At 42.8% G+C, this 19,484-nt stretch overlaps 1 protein-coding gene across 1 annotated transcript in view; it reads left to right on the top strand.

The window, feature by feature from the left end:
• Positions 1–19,484, top strand: part of LOC121555626 (anoctamin-1-like) — a 252,274-nt gene that overhangs the window by 134,033 nt on the left and 98,757 nt on the right. The window contains exons 15-16 of the mRNA XM_045215172.1: positions 1,116–1,175; positions 9,111–9,185. Of these exons, the coding sequence (XP_045071107.1) occupies positions 1,116–1,175; positions 9,111–9,185 (135 nt within the window). The remainder of the gene's footprint in view (positions 1–1,115; positions 1,176–9,110; positions 9,186–19,484) is intronic.

The following is a 19,484-nucleotide window of genomic DNA, read 5'->3' as shown; positions in this document are numbered from 1 at the left end:
ACCTGCGGCAAACGGTAATAACAACAGAGAAAGGGAGTGCCTATGATGGTTTCCTGAAAGGAAGGATAACCAAGGGTATATAAGGGAGAATGGACCTTTGTTAGAGAGTTGGAAACAGCAAAAGGCAAAGCTCTGCCTATTGTTGTATCTAACCCGGTACCGACTAATAATATTTGTATTAACTTTCTACAAAGTGTCTAACTATATTCTTACATCCTTGATTACTTGAATACCTGAAACTCATCATAACTATATATATATATATATATATATATATATATATATATATATATATATATATATATATATATATATATATATATTGATTGATAGATATGGTTTGTGTTAGTATACAGATGTGTGTTAGTATACAGGTGTGTATTGTGTGTTAGCATACAGGTGTGTATTGTGTGTTGGTATACAGGTGTGTATTGTGTGTTAGCATACAGGTGTGTATTGTGTGTTAGCATACAGGTGTGTAATGTGTGTTAGCATTCAGGTGTGTATTAGCATACAGGTGTGTGTTGTGTGTTGGTATACAGGTGTGTATTGTGTGTTAGTATACAGGTGTGTAATGTGTGTTAGCATACAGGTGTGTAATGTGTGTTAGTATACAGGTGTGTGTATTGTGTGTTAGTATACAGGTGTGTGTATTGTGTGTTAGTTTACAGGTGTGTATTGTGTGTTGGTATACAGGTGTGTATTGTGTGTTGGTATACAGGTGTGTATTGTGTGTTAGTATACAGGTGTGTAATGTGTGTTAGTATACATGTGTGTGTATTGTGTATTAGCATACAGGTGTGTATTCTGTGTTAGTTTACAGGTGTGTAATGTGTATTAGCATACAGGTGTGTGTAATGTGTGTTAGCATACAGGTGTGTGTATTGTGTATTAGCATACAGGTGTGTGTAATGTGTGTTAGTATACAGGTGTGTGTATTGTGTGTTAGCATACAGGTGTGTAATGTGTGTTGGTATACAGGTGTGTATTGTGTGTTAGTTTACAGGTGTGTATTGTGAAAGGTTGGTATACAAAATAATATTTATGTGTGTATGTGTGTGTCTGTCTGAGCACGTGCATGTGTGCAATGACATTATGCATTCCATTATTTGCAGCTGGATGGAGTGGGGGATGGCGAAGCAGAGCAGGGAGAGAAGGACAAGATGCTCTCACAGGTACGAGGGAGGGAGGGAGGGGAGAGAAGAGGTGGAAGCGGAGATTGGGATGGAGGGAGGGAAGGAAGGAGGGAGGGAAGGGAGAGAAGAGGTGGAAGTGGAGATAGGGATGGAGGGAGGGAGGGAGGGAGGGAGGGAGGGAGGGAGGGAGGGAGGGAGGGAGGGAGGGAGGGAGGGAGGGAGGGAGGGAAGAGGTGGAAGCGGAGATAGGGATGGAGGGAGGAAAGGAAGGAGAGAGGAAGGGAAGGAGAGAAGTGGTGGGAGGGAAGGAGAGAGGGAGGGAGGGAGGGAGGGAGGAGTTCCATTGAATTGAACTTGTTTTGTTAAACAGAGCATGCTAAAGAGCTCCTATTGTTTGGTTACAGATCAAGCTAACCGTGCTTCCATTGTTTTGAACTGAAGGATGCTAAAAAACATTCCATTGTTTTGAACTGAAGGATGCTAAAAAACCTTCCATTGTTTTGAACTGAAGGATGCTAAAAAACCTTCCATTGTTTTGAACTGAAGGATGCTAATCGAGTTTATGTTGTTTTGAAGTGAAAGATGCTAATGCTAAGGCTAAACAGCAGTTTAGAAAAAGAAACCTGTGTGTTTGTGAGCGTGTGTGAACCCCTGCTCTGCTCTGGTTGGTTTAGCCAAAAGCTGCTTACCTTCCTCAGATTAGGTCAGATTATATATAGAGAGAGAGAAGGTAGACTAGCTAGAGAGATGTTGAAGCTTTCTGTAAACAGGCACATGATTACCCTGTCAGTATGAGTCTAACCATAACCCTGTCAGTATGAGTGTAACCATTACCCTGTCAGTATGAGTCTAACCATTACCCTGTCAGTATGAGTCTAACCATAACCCTGTCAGTATGAGTCTAACCATTACCCTGTCAGTATGAGTCTAACCATAACCCTGTCAGTATGACTCTAACCATTACCCTGTCAGTATGAGTCTAACCATTACCCTGTCAGTATGAGTCTAACCATTACCCTGTCAGTATGAGTCTAACCATAACCCTGTCAGTATGAGTCTAACCATTACCCTGTCAGTATGAGTCTAACCATAACCCTGTCAGTATGAGTCTAACCCTGTCAGTATGAGTCTAACCATTACCCTGTCAGTATGAGTCAAACCATAACCCTGTCAGTATGAGTCTAACCATAACCCTGTCAGTATGAGTCTAACCATAACCCTGTCAGTATGAGTCTAACCATTACCCTGTCAGTATGAGTCTAACCATTACCCTGTCAGTATGAGTCTAACCCTGTCAGTATGAGTCTAACCATAACCCTGTCAGTATGAGTCTAACCATTACCCTGTCAGTATGAGTCTAACCATTACCCTGTCAGTATGAGTCTAACCCTGTCAGTATGAGTCTAACCATAACCCTGTCAGTATGAGTCTAACCATTACCCTGTCAGTATGAGTCTAACCATTACCCTGTCAGTATGAGTCTAACCATTACCCTGTCAGTATGAGTCTAACCATTACCAAGTCAGTATGAGTCTAACCATTACCCTGTCAGTATGAGTCTAACCATTACCCTGTCAGTATGAGTCTAACCATAACCCTGTCAGTATGAGTCTAACCATTACCCTGTCAGTATGAGTCTAACCATTACCCTGTCAGTATGAGTCTAACCATAACCCTGTCAGTATGAGTCTAACCATTACCAAGTCAGTATGAGTCTAACCATTACCCTGTCAGTATGAGTCTAACCATAACCCTGTCAGTATGAGTCTAACCATTACCCTGTCAGTATGAGTCTAACCATAACCCTGTCAGTATGAGTCTAACCATTACCCTGTCAGTATGAGTCTAACCATTACCCTGTCAGTATGAGTCTAACCATAACCCTGTCAGTATGAGTCTAACCATTACCCTGTCAGTATGAGTCTAACCATAACCCTGTCAGTATGAGTCTAACCATTACCCTGTCAGTATGAGTCTAACCATTACCCTGTCAATATGAGTCTAACCATAACCCTGTCAGTATGAGTCTAACCATAACCCTGTCAGTATGAGTCTAACCATTACCCTGTCAGTATGAGTCTAACCCTGTCAGTATGAGTCTAACCATTACCCTGTCAGTATGAGTCTAACCATAACCCTGTCAGTATGAGTCTAACCATTACCCTGTCAGTATGAGTCTAACCATTACCCTGTCAGTATGAGTCTAACCCTGTCAGTATGAGTCTAACCATTACCCTGTCAGTATGAGTCTAACCATTACCCTGTCAGTATGAGTCTAACCATTACCCTGTCAGTATGAGTCTAACCCTGTCAGTATGAGTCTAACCATTACCCTGTCAGTATGAGTCAAACCATAACCCTGTCAGTATGAGTCTAACCCTGTCAGTATGAGTCTAACCATTACCCTGTCAGTATGAGTCTAACCATTACCCTGTCAGTATGAGTCTAACCCTGTCAGTATGAGTCTAACCATTACCCTGTCAGTATGAGTCTAACCATTACCCTGTCAGTATGAGTCTAACCATTACCCTGTCAGTATGAGTCTAACCATTACCAAGTCAGTATGAGTCTAACCATTACCCTGTCGGTATGAGTCTAACCATTACCCTGTCAGTATGAGTCTAACCATAACCCTGTCAGTATGAGTCTAACCATTACCCTGTCAGTATGAGTCTAACCATAACCCTGTCAGTATGAGTCTAACCATTACCCTGTCAGTATGAGTCTAACCATTACCCTGTCAGTATGAGTCTAACCATAACCATGTCAGTATGAGTCTAACCATTACCCTGTCAGTATGAGTCTAACCATAACCCTGTCAGTATGAGTCTAACCATTACCCTGTCAGTATGAGTCTAACCATTACCCTGTCAGTATGAGTCTAACCATAACCCTGTCAGTATGAGTCTAACCATAACCCTGTCAGTATGAGTCTAACCATAACCCTGTCAGTATGAGTCTAACCATTACCCTGTCAGTATGAGTCTAACCATAACCCTGTCAGTATGAGTCTAACCCTGTCAGTATGAGTCTAACCCTGTCAGTATGAGTCTAACCCTGTCAGTATGAGTCTAACCATAACCCTGTCAGTATGAGTCTAACCATTACCAAGTCAGTATGAGTCTAACCATTACCCTGTCAGTATGAGTCTAACCATTACCCTGTCAGTATGAGTCTAACCATAACCCTGTCAGTATGAGTCTAACCATAACCCTGTCAGTATGAGTCTAACCCTGTCAGTATGAGTCTAACCATTACCCTGTCAGTATGAGTCTAACCATTACCCTGTCAGTATGAGTCTAACCATAACCCTGTCAGTATGAGTCTAACCATAACCCTGTCAGTATGAGTCTAACCCTGTCAGTATGAGTCTAACCCTGTCAGTATGAGTCTAACCATAACCCTGTCAGTATGAATGTATCCATAACTCTGTCAGTATTCACCATGGAAGTTACTGTGATCGAACTGGATTCACCATGGTTACAGTGCTCTGGCTGTATTCACCATGGTTGCTGTTATCTAGCTTTATTCACCCTGGTTACTGCAATCTAGCTGTAAATAAAATAAAATAAAATAAACTTTTATTCGTCACATACACATGTTTAGCAGATGTTATAGCGGGTGTAGCGAAATGCTTGTGCTTCTAGCTCCGACAGTGCAGTAATATCTAACAAGTAATATCTAACAATTTCACAACACATACCCAATACACACAAATCTAAGAAAGGAACAGAATTTAGAATATATGCATGACAGAGCGGCATGTACTAAAATACAGTAAAATATTATAGAATGCAGTATAGACATATGAGATGAGTAATGCAAGATATGTAAACATTATTAAAGTGACTAGTGTTCCATTTCTTAAAGTGGCCAGTGATTTCAATTGGCAGCAGCAGCCTCAAAGCTGTTTTTCAGTCTCTCGGTCCCAGCTTTGATGCACCTGTGCTGACCTCACCTTCTCGATGATAGCGGGGTGAACAGGCCTTGGTAGTGGGATACGCGTCGGTGGCACTGTGTTATCCTCAAAGTGGGCAAATAAGGTGTTTAGCTTGTCCGGAAGCAAGATGTCGATGTCGGCGACGTGGCTGGTTTTCCTTTTGTAGTCCGCGATTGTCTGTAGGCCCTGCCACATACGTCTCGTGTCTGAGCCGTTGAATTGCGACTCCACTTTGTCTCTATACTGATGTTTTGCCTGTTTAATTGACTTGCGGAGTGAGTAGCTACACTGTTTGTATTCTGCCATATTCCCAGTCACCTTGCCATGGATAAATGCGGTGGTTTGCGCTTTCAGTTTTGCGCGAATGCTGCCATCTATCCATGGTTTCTGGTTAGGGTAGGTTTTAATATTCACAGTGGGCACAACTCAGTCACTGTTTCAGTGTATTCGTCTAAATTATTTTTGCAAGCTACCCGGAACATATCCCAGTCCGCATTATCAAAACAATCTTGAAGCGTGGATTCCGATTGGTCAGACCAGCGTTGAATAGTACTTAGCACGGGTACTTCCTGTTTGAGTTTCTGCCTATAGGAAGGGAGGAACAAAATGGAGACGTGGTCAGATTTGCCGAAAGGAGGGCGGGGGAGGGCCTTATAACCATCCCGGAAGTTCGAATAGCAATGGTCGAGAATTTTAGCAGCCTGAGTACAACAGTCGATATGTTGATAGAACTTCGGCAGCCTAGTCCTCAAATGTGCTTTGTTAAAATCCCAGGCTACAATAAATGCAGCCTCAGGATATGTGGTTTCTTGTTTGCATAAGGTCCAGTGAAGTTCTTTGAGGGCCGTCGTGGTATCGGCTTGAGGGGGGATATACACGGCCGTGACTATAACCAAAGAGAATTCTCTTGGGAGATAATACGGTCGGCATTTGATTGTGAGGTATTCTAGGTCAGGTGAACAGAAGGACTCGAGTTCCTGTGTGTTACTACAACTATATAATGAGTCATTAATCATGAAACACACACCTCCACCCTTCTGCTTCCAGGAGAGATATTTATTTCTGTCTGCACGTTGAACTGAGAACCCATCTGGCTGGAACGATTTCGACAGAATATCCAGAGAGAGCCATGTTTCCGCAAAACAAAGTATGTTACAGGCCCCGATGTCTCTCTGGAAATACATCCTTGGCCTGAGCTCGTCGACCTTGTTATCCAAAGACAGAACATTAGCGAGTTATATACTTGGAAGCGGTGGGTGGTGTGCTCCGAGTGCCTCTCCTCTGCCGGCGATGTTTTGGGTCAGCCGCTGGAATCAATTAAATTGCCCTGGGTAGTGCAAACAAAGGATCTGCTTTGGGAAAGTCGTATTCCTGGTCGTAATGCTGGTGAGTTACCGCCACTCTGAGATCCAATAGTTTTTCCCGGCTGTATGTAATGATACCAAACACCTTCTGAGCTAATAATGTCAAAAATAATACATAAAAAAACTAAATAACACAACGTTTCCTAAGAGCTAGTCGCGAGGCCGCCATCTTCGTCGGTGCCATCTTCAACCTGGTTCACCATGGTTACTGTGATCTAGCTGTATTCACCATGGTTACTGTGATCTAGCTGTATTCATCATGGTAGTTACTGTGATCCGGCTGTATTCACTCTGGTTAGAGTGCTCTACCGGTATTCACCCTGGTTACTGTGATCTGGCTGTATTCACCCTGGTTAGTGTGATCTAGCTGTATTAACCATGGTAGTTACTGTGATCTAGCTGAATTCACCCTGGTTACAATGCTCTACTTGTATCAACCATGTTTAATGTGATCCAGCTGTTTTCACCCTGGTTACTGTGATCTAGCTGTTTTCACCCTGGTTACTGTGATCTAGCTGTATTCACCCTGGTTACTGTGATCTAGCTGTATTACCCATGGTTACTGTGATCTAGCTGTAATAACCATGGTTATTGTGATGTAGCTGTATTACCCATGGTTACTGTGATCTAGCTGTATTCACACTGGTTACTGTGATCTAGCTGTAATAACCATGGTTACTGTTATCTAGCTGTATTCACCCTGGTTACTGTGATCTAGCTGTAATAACCATGGTTACTGTGATCTAGCTGTAATAACCATGGTTACTGTGATCTGGCTGTATTCACCCTGGTTACTGTGATCTAGCTGTATTCACCCTGGTTACTGTGATCTAGCTGTATTCCCCATGGTTACTGTGGTCTAGCTGTATTACCCATGGTTACTGTGATCTAGCTGTATTCCCCATGGTTACTGTGATCTAGCTGTATTACCCATGGTTACTGTGATCTAGCTGTAATAACCATTGTTACTGTGATCTAGCTGTATTACCCATGGTTACTGTGATCTAGCTGTATTCACACTGGTTACTGTGATCTAGCTGTAATAACCATGGTTAATGTTATCTAGCTGTATTCACCCTGGTTACTGTGATCTAGCTGTAATAACCATGGTTACTGTGATCTAGCTGTAATAACCATGGTTACTGTGATCTGGCTGTATTCACCCTGGTTACTGTGATCTAGCTGTAATAACCATGGTTACTGTGATCTAGCTGTATTCCCCATGGTTACTGTGATCTGGCTGTATTCACCCTGGTTACTGTGATCTAGCTGTATTACCCATGGTTACTGTGATCTAGCTGTATTACCCCTGGTTACTGTGATCTAGCTGTAACAACCATGGTTACTGTGATCTAGCTGTAATAACCATGGTTACTGTGATCTAGCTGTATTACCCATGGTTAGTGTGATCTGGCTGTAATCACCCTGGTTACTGTGATCTAGCTGTAATAACCATGGTTACTGTGATCTAGCTGTAATAACCATGGTTACTGTGATCTGGCTGTATTCACCCTGGTTACTGTGATCTAGCTGTATTCACCCTGGTTACTGTGATCTAGCTGTATTCCCCATGGTTACTGTGGTCTAGCTGTATTACCCATGGTTACTGTGATCTAGCTGTATTCCCCATGGTTACTGTGATCTAGCTGTATTACCCATGGTTACTGTGATCTAGCTGTAATAACCATTGTTACTGTGATCTAGCTGTATTACCCATGGTTACTGTGATCTAGCTGTATTCACACTGGTTACTGTGATCTAGCTGTAATAACCATGGTTAATGTTATCTAGCTGTATTCACCCTGGTTACTGTGATCTAGCTGTAATAACCATGGTTACTGTGATCTAGCTGTAATAACCATGGTTACTGTGATCTGGCTGTATTCACCCTGGTTACTGTGATCTAGCTGTAATAACCATGGTTACTGTGATCTAGCTGTATTCCCCATGGTTACTGTGATCTGGCTGTATTCACCCTGGTTACTGTGATCTAGCTGTATTACCCATGGTTACTGTGATCTAGCTGTATTACCCCTGGTTACTGTGATCTAGCTGTAACAACCATGGTTACTGTGATCTAGCTGTAATAACCATGGTTACTGTGATCTAGCTGTATTACCCATGGTTAGTGTGATCTGGCTGTAATCACCCTGGTTACTGTGATCTAGCTGTAATAACCATGGTTACTGTGATCTGTCTGTATTCACCCTGGTTACTGTGATCTAGCTGTATTACCCATGGTTACTGTGATGTAGCTGTATTCACACTGGTTACTTGATCTAGCTGTATTCACCCTGGTTACTGTGATCTGGCTGTATTCACCCTGGTTACTGTAATCTAGCCGTTTTCACCATGGTTACTGTGATCTAGCTGTATTACCCATGGTTACTGTGATCTAGCTGTATTCACCCTGGTTACTGTGATCTAGCTGTAATAACCATGGTTACTGTGATCTAGATGTATTCACCATGGTAGTTACTGTAATCTAGCCGTTTTCACCATGGTTACTGTGATCAATCAATCAATCAATTTTATTTTATATAGCCCTTCTTACATCAGCTAATATCTCGAATTGAGAACGCTAACGGCTGATCTAGCTTTAGTAGCTTTATTAACGATAGTAGTTGCTAAACGTCTGCTAAATAGTGTGTGTGTGTGTTTCTCTGGCAGAGGGAGCCAGAGTCGTTGACCTTGGAGGATCGGTTGCCAGGATACATGATCAACGTGTCCGTCGTTCTAATGATGGTACTGTCACTATCACACTTTCCTTTTTTACCCTCAATTATCCTATCACTCCATACCTCTATCACTCCATACCTCTATCACTCCATACCCCTATCACTCCATACCTCTATCACTCCATACCTCTATCACTCCATACCTCTATACCTCTATCACTCCATACCTCTATCACTCCATACCTCTATCACTCCATACCTCTATACCTCTATCACTCAATACCTCTATCACTCCATACCTCTATCACTCCATACCTCTATCACTCCATACCTCAGCCTATCACTCCATACCCCTATCACTCCATACCTCTATCACTCCATACCTCTATCACTCCATACCTCTATCACTCCATACCTCTATCACTCCATACCTCTATCACTCCATACCTCTATCACTCCATACCTCTATCACTCCATACCTCTATCACTCCATACCTCTATCACTCCATACCTCTATCACTCCATACCTCTATCACTCCATACCTCTATCACTCCATACCTCAGCCTATCACTCCATACCTCTATCACTCCATACCTCTATCACTCCATACCTCTATCACTCCATACCTCAGCCTATCACTCCATACCTCTATCACTCCATACCTCTATCACTCCATACCTCTATCACTCCATACCTCTATCACTCCACTCCATACCTTAAGAGCAGCCTTCAACTGCTCTTAAACACTAGTAAAACTAAATGCATGCTTTTCAATCGAACGCTGCTAGCACCTGCCCACCCGACTAGAATCACCACTCTCGACGGGTCTGACCTAGAGTATGTGGACAACTACAAATATCTAGGTGTCTGGTTAGACTGTAAACTCAACTTCCAGACTCACATAAAGAATCTCCAATCCAAAGTTAAATCTAGAATCGGCTTCCTATTTCGCAACAAAGCCTCCTTCACTCATGCTGCCAAACATGCCCTCGTAAATCTGACTATCCTACCGATCCTTGACTTCGGCGATGTCATTTACAAAATAGCCTCCAACACTCTACTCAGCAAATTGGATGTAGTCTATCACAGTGCCATCCGTTTTGTCTCCAAAGCCCCATACACTACCCACCACTGTGACCTGTACGCTCTTGTTGGCTGGTCCTCACTACATGTTCGTCGTCAAACCCACTGGCTCCAGGCCATCTATAAATCACTGCTAGGCAAATCCCCGCCTTATCTTAACTCATTGGTCACCATAGCAGCACCCACCCGCAGTCTGCGCTCCAGCAGGTATATCTCACTGGTCATTCCCAAAGCCAACACCTCCTTTGGCCGCCATTCCTTCCAGTTCTCTGCTGCCAATGACTGGAACGAATTGCAAAAATCTCTGAAGCTGGAGACTCTTATCTCCCCAATAACTTTAAGCATCAGTTGTCAGAGCACCTTACCGATCACTGCACCTGTACACAGCCCATCTGAAATTAGCCCACCCAACTACCTCATCCCTATATTGTTATTTAATTTGCTCTTTTGCACCCCAGTATCTCTATTTGCACATAATCTCTTGCACATCTAGCATTCCAGTGTTAATACTATTGTAATTATTCTGCACTATAGCCTATTTATTGCCTTACCTCCATAACTTGCTACATTTGCACACACTGAATATATATTTTCTGTTGTATTTCTGACTTTATGTTTTTTTTTTACCCCATATGTAACTCTGTGTTGTTTTTATTGCACTACTTTGCTTTATCTTGGCCAGGTCGCAGTTGTAAATGAGAACCTGTTCTCAACTGGCTTACCTGGTTAAATAAAGGTGAAATAAAAAATAAAAAATAAAAAAATAAAAAAATAAAAATAAAATACCTCTATCACTCCATACCTCTATCACTCCATACCTCTATCACTCCATACCTCTATCACTCCATACCTCTATCAATCCATACCTCAGCCTATCACTCCATACCTCTATCACTCCATACCTCTATCACTCCATACCTCTATCACTCCATACCTCTATCACTCTATACCTCTATCACTCTATACCTCTATCACTCCATACCTCTATCACTCTATACCTCTATCACTCCATACCTCTATCACTCCATACCTCTATCACTCCATACCTCTATCACTCCATACCTCTATCACTCCATACCTCTATCACTCCATACCTCTATCACTCCATACCTCTATCACTCCATACCTCTATCACTCCATACCTCTATCACTCCATACCTCTATCACTCCATACCCCTATCACTCCATACCTCAACCTATCACTCCATACCTCTATCACTCCATACCTCTATCACTCCATACCTCTATCACTCTATACCTCTATCACTCCATACCTCTATCACTCCATACCTCTATCACTCCATACCTCTATCACTCCATACCTCTATCACTCCATACCTCTATCACTCCATACCTCTATCACTCCATACCTCAGCCTATCACTCCATACCTCTATCACTCCATACCTCTATCACTCCATACCTCTATCACTCCATACCTCTATCACTCCATACCTCTATCACTCTATACCTCTATCACTCCATACCTCTATCACTCCATACCTCTATCACTCCATACCTCTATCACTCCATACCTCTATCACTCCATACCTCTATCACTCCATACCTCTATCACTCCATACCTCTATCACTCCATCCCTCTATACCTCTATCACTCCATACCTCTATCACTCTATACCTCTATCACTCCATACCTCTATCACTCCATACCTCTATCACTCCATACCTCTATCACTCCATACCTCTATCACTCCATACCTCTATCACTCCATACCTCTATCACTCCATACCTCTATCACTCCATACCTCTATCACGCCATACCTCTATCACTCCATACCTCTATCACTCCATACCTCAACCTATCACTCCATACCTCTATCACTCCATACCTCTATCACTCCATACCTCTATCACTCCATACCTCTATCACTCCATACCTCTATCACTCCATACCTCTATCACTCTATACCTCTATCACTCTATACCTCTATCACTCCATACCTCTATCACTCCATACCTCTATCACTCTATACCTCTATCACTCCATACCTCTATCACTCCATACCTCTATCACTCCATACCTCTATCACTCCATACCTCTATCACTCTATACCTCTATCACTCCATACCTCTATCACTCCATACCTCTATCACTCCATACCTCTATCACTCCATACCTCTATCACTCCATACCTCTATCACTCCATACCTCTATCACTCCATACCTCAGCCTATCACTCCATACCTCTATCACTCCATACCTCTATCACTCCATACCTCTATCACTCCATACCTCTATCACTCCATACCTCTATCACTCCATACCTCAGCCTATCACTCCATACCTCTATCACTCTATCACTCCATACCTCTATCACTCCCATACCCCAGCCTATCACTCCATACCTCTATCACTCCATACCTCTATCACTCCATACCTCTATCACTCCATACCTCTATCACTCCATACCTCTATCACTCCATACCTCTATCACTCCATACCTCTATCACTCCATACCTCTATCACTCCATACCTCTATCACTCCATACCTCTATCACTCCATACCTCTATCACTCCATACCTCTATCACTCCATACCTCTATCACTCCATACCTCTATCACTCCATACCTCTATCACTCTATACCTCTATCACTCTATACCTCTATCACTCCATACCTCTATCACTCTATACCTCTATCACTCCATACCTCTATCACTCCATACCTCTATCACTCCATACCTCTATCACTCTATACCTCTATCACTCTATACCTCTATCATCCATACCTCTATCACTCCATACCTCTATCACTCCATACCTCTATCACTCCATACCTCTATCACTCCATACCTCTATCACTCCATACCTCTATCACTCTATACCTCTATCACTCCATACCTCTATCACTCCATACCTCTATCACTCCATACCTCTATCACTCCATACCCCTATCACTCCATACCTCTATCACTCCATACCTCTATCACTCCATACCCCTGTCACTCCATACCTCTATCACTCCATACCTCAGCCTATCACTCTATACCTCTATCACTCCATACCTCTATCACTCCATACCTCTATCACTCTATACCTCTATCACTCCATACCCCTATCACTCCATACCTCAGCCTATCACTCCATACCTCTATCACTCTATACCTCTATCACTCCATACCTCTATCACTCCATACCTCTATCACTCCATACCTCTATCACTCCATACCCCTATCACTCCATACCTCTATCACTCCATACCTCTATCACTCTATACCTCTATCACTCCATACCTCTATCACTCCATACCTCTATCACTCTATACCTCTATCACTCCATACCTCTATCACTCCATACCCCTGTCACTCCATACCTCTATCACTCCATACCTCAGCCTATCACTCCATACCTCTATCACTCCATACCTCTATCACTCCATACCTCTATCACTCCATACCCCTATCACTCCATACCTCTATCACTCCATACCTCTATCACTCCATACCTCTATCACTCCATACCTCTATCACTCTATACCCCTGTCACTCCATACCTCTATCACTCCATACCTCAGCCTATCACTCCATACCTCTATCACTCCATACCCCTGTCACTCCATACCTCTATCACTCCATACCTCAGCCTATCACTCCATACCTCTATCACTCTATACCTCTATCACTCCATACCTCTATCACTCCATACCTCTATCACTCCATACCTCAGCCTATCACTCCATACCTCTATCACTCTATACCTCTATCACTCTATACCTCTATCACTCTATACCTCTATCACTCTATACCTCTATCACTCCATACCTCTATCACTCCATACCTCTATCACTCTATACCTCTATCACTCCATACCTCTATCACTCCATACCTCAGCCTATCACTCCATACCTCTATCACTCTATACCTCTATCACTCCATACCTCTATCACTCCATACCTCTATCACTCTATACCTCTATCACTCCATACCTCTATCACTCCATACCTCTATCACTCCATACCTCTATCACTCCATACCTCTATCACTCCATACCTCTATCACTCCATACCTCTATCACTCTATACCTCTATCACTCCATACCTCAGCCTATCACTCCATACCTCTATCACTCCATACCTCAATCACTCCATACCTCTATCACTCCATACCTCTATCACTCCATACCTCTATCACTCCATACCTCTATCACTCCATACCTCTATCACTCCATACCCCTGTCACTCCATACCTCTATCACTCCATACCTCAGCCTATCACTCCATACCTCTATCACTCTATACCTCTATCACTCCATACCTCTATCACTCCATACCTCTATCACTCTATACCTCTATCACTCCATACCCCTATCACTCCATACCTCAGCCTATCACTCCATACCTCTATCACTCTATACCTCTATCACTCCATACCTCTATCACTCCATACCTCTATCACTCCATACCTCTATCACTCCATACCCCTATCACTCCATACCTCTAATACTCCATACCTCTATCACTCTATACCTCTATCACTCCATACCTCTATCACTCCATACCTCTATCACTCTATACCTCTATCACTCCATACCTCTATCACTCCATACCCCTGTCACTCCATACCTCTATCACTCCATACCTCAGCCTATCACTCCATACCCCTATCACTCCATACCTCTATCACTCCATACCTCTATCACTCCATACCCCTATCACTCCATACCTCTATCACTCCATACCTCTATCACTCCATACCTCTATCACTCCATACCTCTATCACTCTATACCCCTGTCACTCCATACCTATATCACTCCATACCTCAGCCTATCACTCCATACCTCTATCACTCCATACCCCTGTCACTCCATACCTCTATCACTCCATACCTCAGCCTATCACTCCATACCTCTATCACTCTATACCTCTATCACTCCATACCTCTATCACTCCATACCTCTATCACTCCATACCTCAGCCTATCACTCCATACCTCTATCACTCTATACCTCTATCACTCCATACCTCTATCACTCCATACCTCTATCACTCTATACCTCTATCACTCCATACCTCTATCACTCCATACCTCTATCACTCCATACCTCTATCACTCCATACCTCTATCACTCCATACCTCTATCACTCCATACCTCTATCACTCCATACCTCAGCCTATCACTCCATACCTCTATCACTCCATACCTCTATCACTCCATACCTCTATCACTCCATACCTCTATCACTCCATACCTCTATCACTCTATACCTCTATCACTCTATACCTCTATCACTCCATACCTCTATCACTCCATACCTCTATCACTCTATACCTCTATCACTCCATACCTCTATCACTCTATACCTCTATCACTCCATACCTCTATCACTCCATACCTCTATCACTCCATACCTCTATCACTCCATACCTCTATCACTCTATACCTCTATCACTCCATACCTCTATCACTCTATCACTCCATACCTCTATCACTCCATACCTCTATCACTCCATACCTCTATCACTCTATACCTCTATCACTCCATACCTCTATCACTCTATACCTCTATCACTCCATACCTCTATCACTCCATACCTCTATCACTCCATACCTCTATCACTCCATACCTATATCACTCCATACCTCTATCACTCCATACCTCTATCACTCCATACCTCTATCACTCTATACCTCTATCACTCCATACCTCTATCACTCCATACCTCTATCACTCTATACCTCTATCACTCCATACCTCTATCACTCCATACCTCTATCACTCCATACCTCTATCATTCCATACCTCTATCACTCTATCCCTCTATCACTCCATACCTCTATCACTCCATACCTCTATCACTCCATACCTATATCACTCCATACCTCTATCACTCCATACCTCTATCACTCCATACCTCTATCACTCTATACCTCTATCACTCCATACCTCTATCACTCCATACCTCTATCACTCTATACCTCTATCACTCCATACCTCTATCACTCCATACCTCTATCACTCCATACCTCTATCACTCCATACCTCTATCACTCTATCCCTCTATCACTCCATACCTCTATCACTCCATACCTCTATCACTCCATACCTCTATCACTCTATACCTCTATCACTCCATACCTCTATCACTCTATACCTCTATCACTCCATACCTCTATCACTCTATACCTCTATCACTCTATACCTCTATCACTAAATACCTCTATCACTCCATACCTCTATCACTCTATACCTCTATCACTCCATACCTCTATCACTCCATACCTCTATCACTCCATACCTCTATCACTCCATACCTCTATCACTCTATACCTCTATCACTCCATACCTCTATCACTCCATACCTCTATCACTCTATACCTCTATCACTCCATACCTCTATCACTCCATACCTCTATCACTCCATACCTCTATCACTCCATACCTCAGCCTATCACTCCATACCTCTATCACTCCATACCCCTATCACTCCATACCTCTATCACTCCATACCTCTATCACTCCATACCCCTGTCACTCCATACCTCTATCACTCCATACCTCAGCCTATCACTCCTATCTATCACTCTATACCTCTATCACTCCATACCTCTATCACTCCATACCTCTATCACTCTATACCTCTATCACTCCATACCCCTATCACTCCATACCTCAGCCTGTCACTCCATACCTCTATCACTCTATACCTCTATCACTCCATACCTCTATCACTCTATACCTCTATCACTCCATACCTCTATCACTCCATACCCCTGTCACTCCATACCTCTATCACTCCATACCTCAGCCTATCACTCCATACCTCTATCACTCCATACCTCTATCACTCCATACCCCTGTCACTCCATACCTCTATCACTCCATACCTCAGCCTATCACTCCATACCTCTATCACTCTATACCTCTATCACTCCATACCTCTATCACTCCATACCTCTATCACTCCATACCTCAGCCTATCACTCCATACCTCTATCACTCTATACCTCTATCACTCCATACCTCTATCACTCCATACCTCTATCACTCTATACCTCTATCACTCCATACCTCTATCACTCCATACCTCTATCACTCCATACCTCTATCACTCCATACCTCTATCACTCCATACCTCTATCACTCCATACCTCTATCACTCTATACCTCTATCACTCCATACCTCAGCCTATCACTCCATACCTCTATCACTCCATACCTCTATCACTCCATACCTCTATCACTCCATACCTCTATCACTCCATACCTCTATCACTCCATACCTCTATCACTCCATACCTCTATCACTCCATACCCCTGTCACTCCATACCTCTATCACTCCATACCTCAGCCTATCACTCCATACCTCTATCACTCTATACCTCTATCACTCCATACCTCTATCACTCCATACCTCTATCACTCCATACCTCTATCACTCCATACCCCTGTCACTCCATACCTCTATCACTCCATACCTCAGCCTATCACTCCATACCTCTATCACTCTATACCTCTATCACTCCATACCTCTATCACTCCATACCTCTATCACTCTATACCTCTATCACTCCATACCCCTATCATTCCATACCTCAGCCTATCACTCCATACCTCTATCACTCTATACCTCTATCACTCCATACCTCTATCACTCCATACCTCTATCACTCTATACCTCTATCACTCCATACCTCTATCACTCCATACCTCTATCACTCCATACCTCTATCACTCCATACCTCTATCACTCTATACCTCTATCACTCCATACCTCAGCCTATCACTCCATACCTCTATCACTCCATACCTCTATCACTCCATACCTCTATCACTCCATACCTCTATCACTCCATACCTCTATCACTCCATACCTCTATCACTCCATACCTCTATCACTCCATACCTCTATCACTCCATACCTCTATCACTCCATACCTCTATCACTCCATACCTCTATCACTCCATACCTCTATCACTCCATACCTCTATCACTCCATACCTCTATCACTCCATACCTCTATCACTCCATACCTCTATCACTCCATACCTCTATCACTCTATACCTCAGCCTATCACTCCATACCTCTATCACTCCATACCTCTATCACTCCATACCTCTATCACTCCATACCTCTATCACTCCATACCTCTATCACTCCATACCTCTATCACTCCATACCTCTATCACTCCATACCTCTATCACTCCATACCTCTATCACTTCCATACCTCTATCACTCCATACCTCTATCACTCTATACCTCTATCACTCCATACCTCAGCCTATCACTCCATACCTCTATCACTCCATACCTCTATCACTCCATACCTCTATCACTCCATACCTCTATCACTCCATACCTCTATCACTCCATACCTCTATCACTCCATACCTCTATCACTCCATACCTCTATCACTCCATACCTCTATCACTCCATACCTCTATCACTCCATACCTCTATCACTCCATACCTCTATCACTCCATACCTCAGCCTATCACTCCATACCTCTATCACTCCATACCTCTATCACTCCATACCTCTATCACTCCATACCTCTATCACTCCATACCTCTATCACTCCATACCTCTATCACTCCATACCTCTATCACTCCATACCTCTATCACTCCATACCTCTATCACTCCATACCTCTATCACTCCATACCTCTATCACTCCATACCTCTATCACTCCATACCTCTATCACTCCATACCTCTATCACTCCATACCTCAGCCTATCACTCCATACCTCTATCACTCCATACCTCTATCACTCCATACCTCTATCACTCCATACCTCTATCACTCCATACCTCTATCACTCCATACCTCTATCACTCCATACCTCTATCACTCCATACCTCTATCACTCTATACCTCTATCACTCTATACCTCTATCACTCCATACCTCTATCACTCCATACCTCTATCACTCCATACCTCTATCACTATTTACTTATATTCCTTTAATTATCACTCTATCCTATATCTCAAATCAAATAAAAAAAAAATATTGGCCACGTGCGCCGAATACAACAGGTGCAGACATTACCGTGAAATGCTTACTTACAGCCCTTAACCAACAGTGCATTTATTTTTTGACAAAAAAGTAGAATAAAACAACAACAAAAAAAAGTGTTGAGAAAAAAAGAGCTAAAATAAAATAACAGTAGGGAGGCTATATATACAGGGGGGTACCGGTGCAGAGTCAATGTGCGGGGGCACCGGCTAGTTGAGGTAGTTGAAGTAATATGTACATGTATTTAGAGTTAAAGGGACTATGCATAAATACCGCTAATATCACTCTATATATC

This window comes from Coregonus clupeaformis, unplaced genomic scaffold, assembly GCF_020615455.1.
Source record: "Coregonus clupeaformis isolate EN_2021a unplaced genomic scaffold, ASM2061545v1 scaf0384, whole genome shotgun sequence".
NCBI lineage: Eukaryota > Metazoa > Chordata > Actinopteri > Salmoniformes > Salmonidae > Coregonus > Coregonus clupeaformis.
This window is presented reverse-complemented; position numbering and strand designations above follow the sequence as displayed.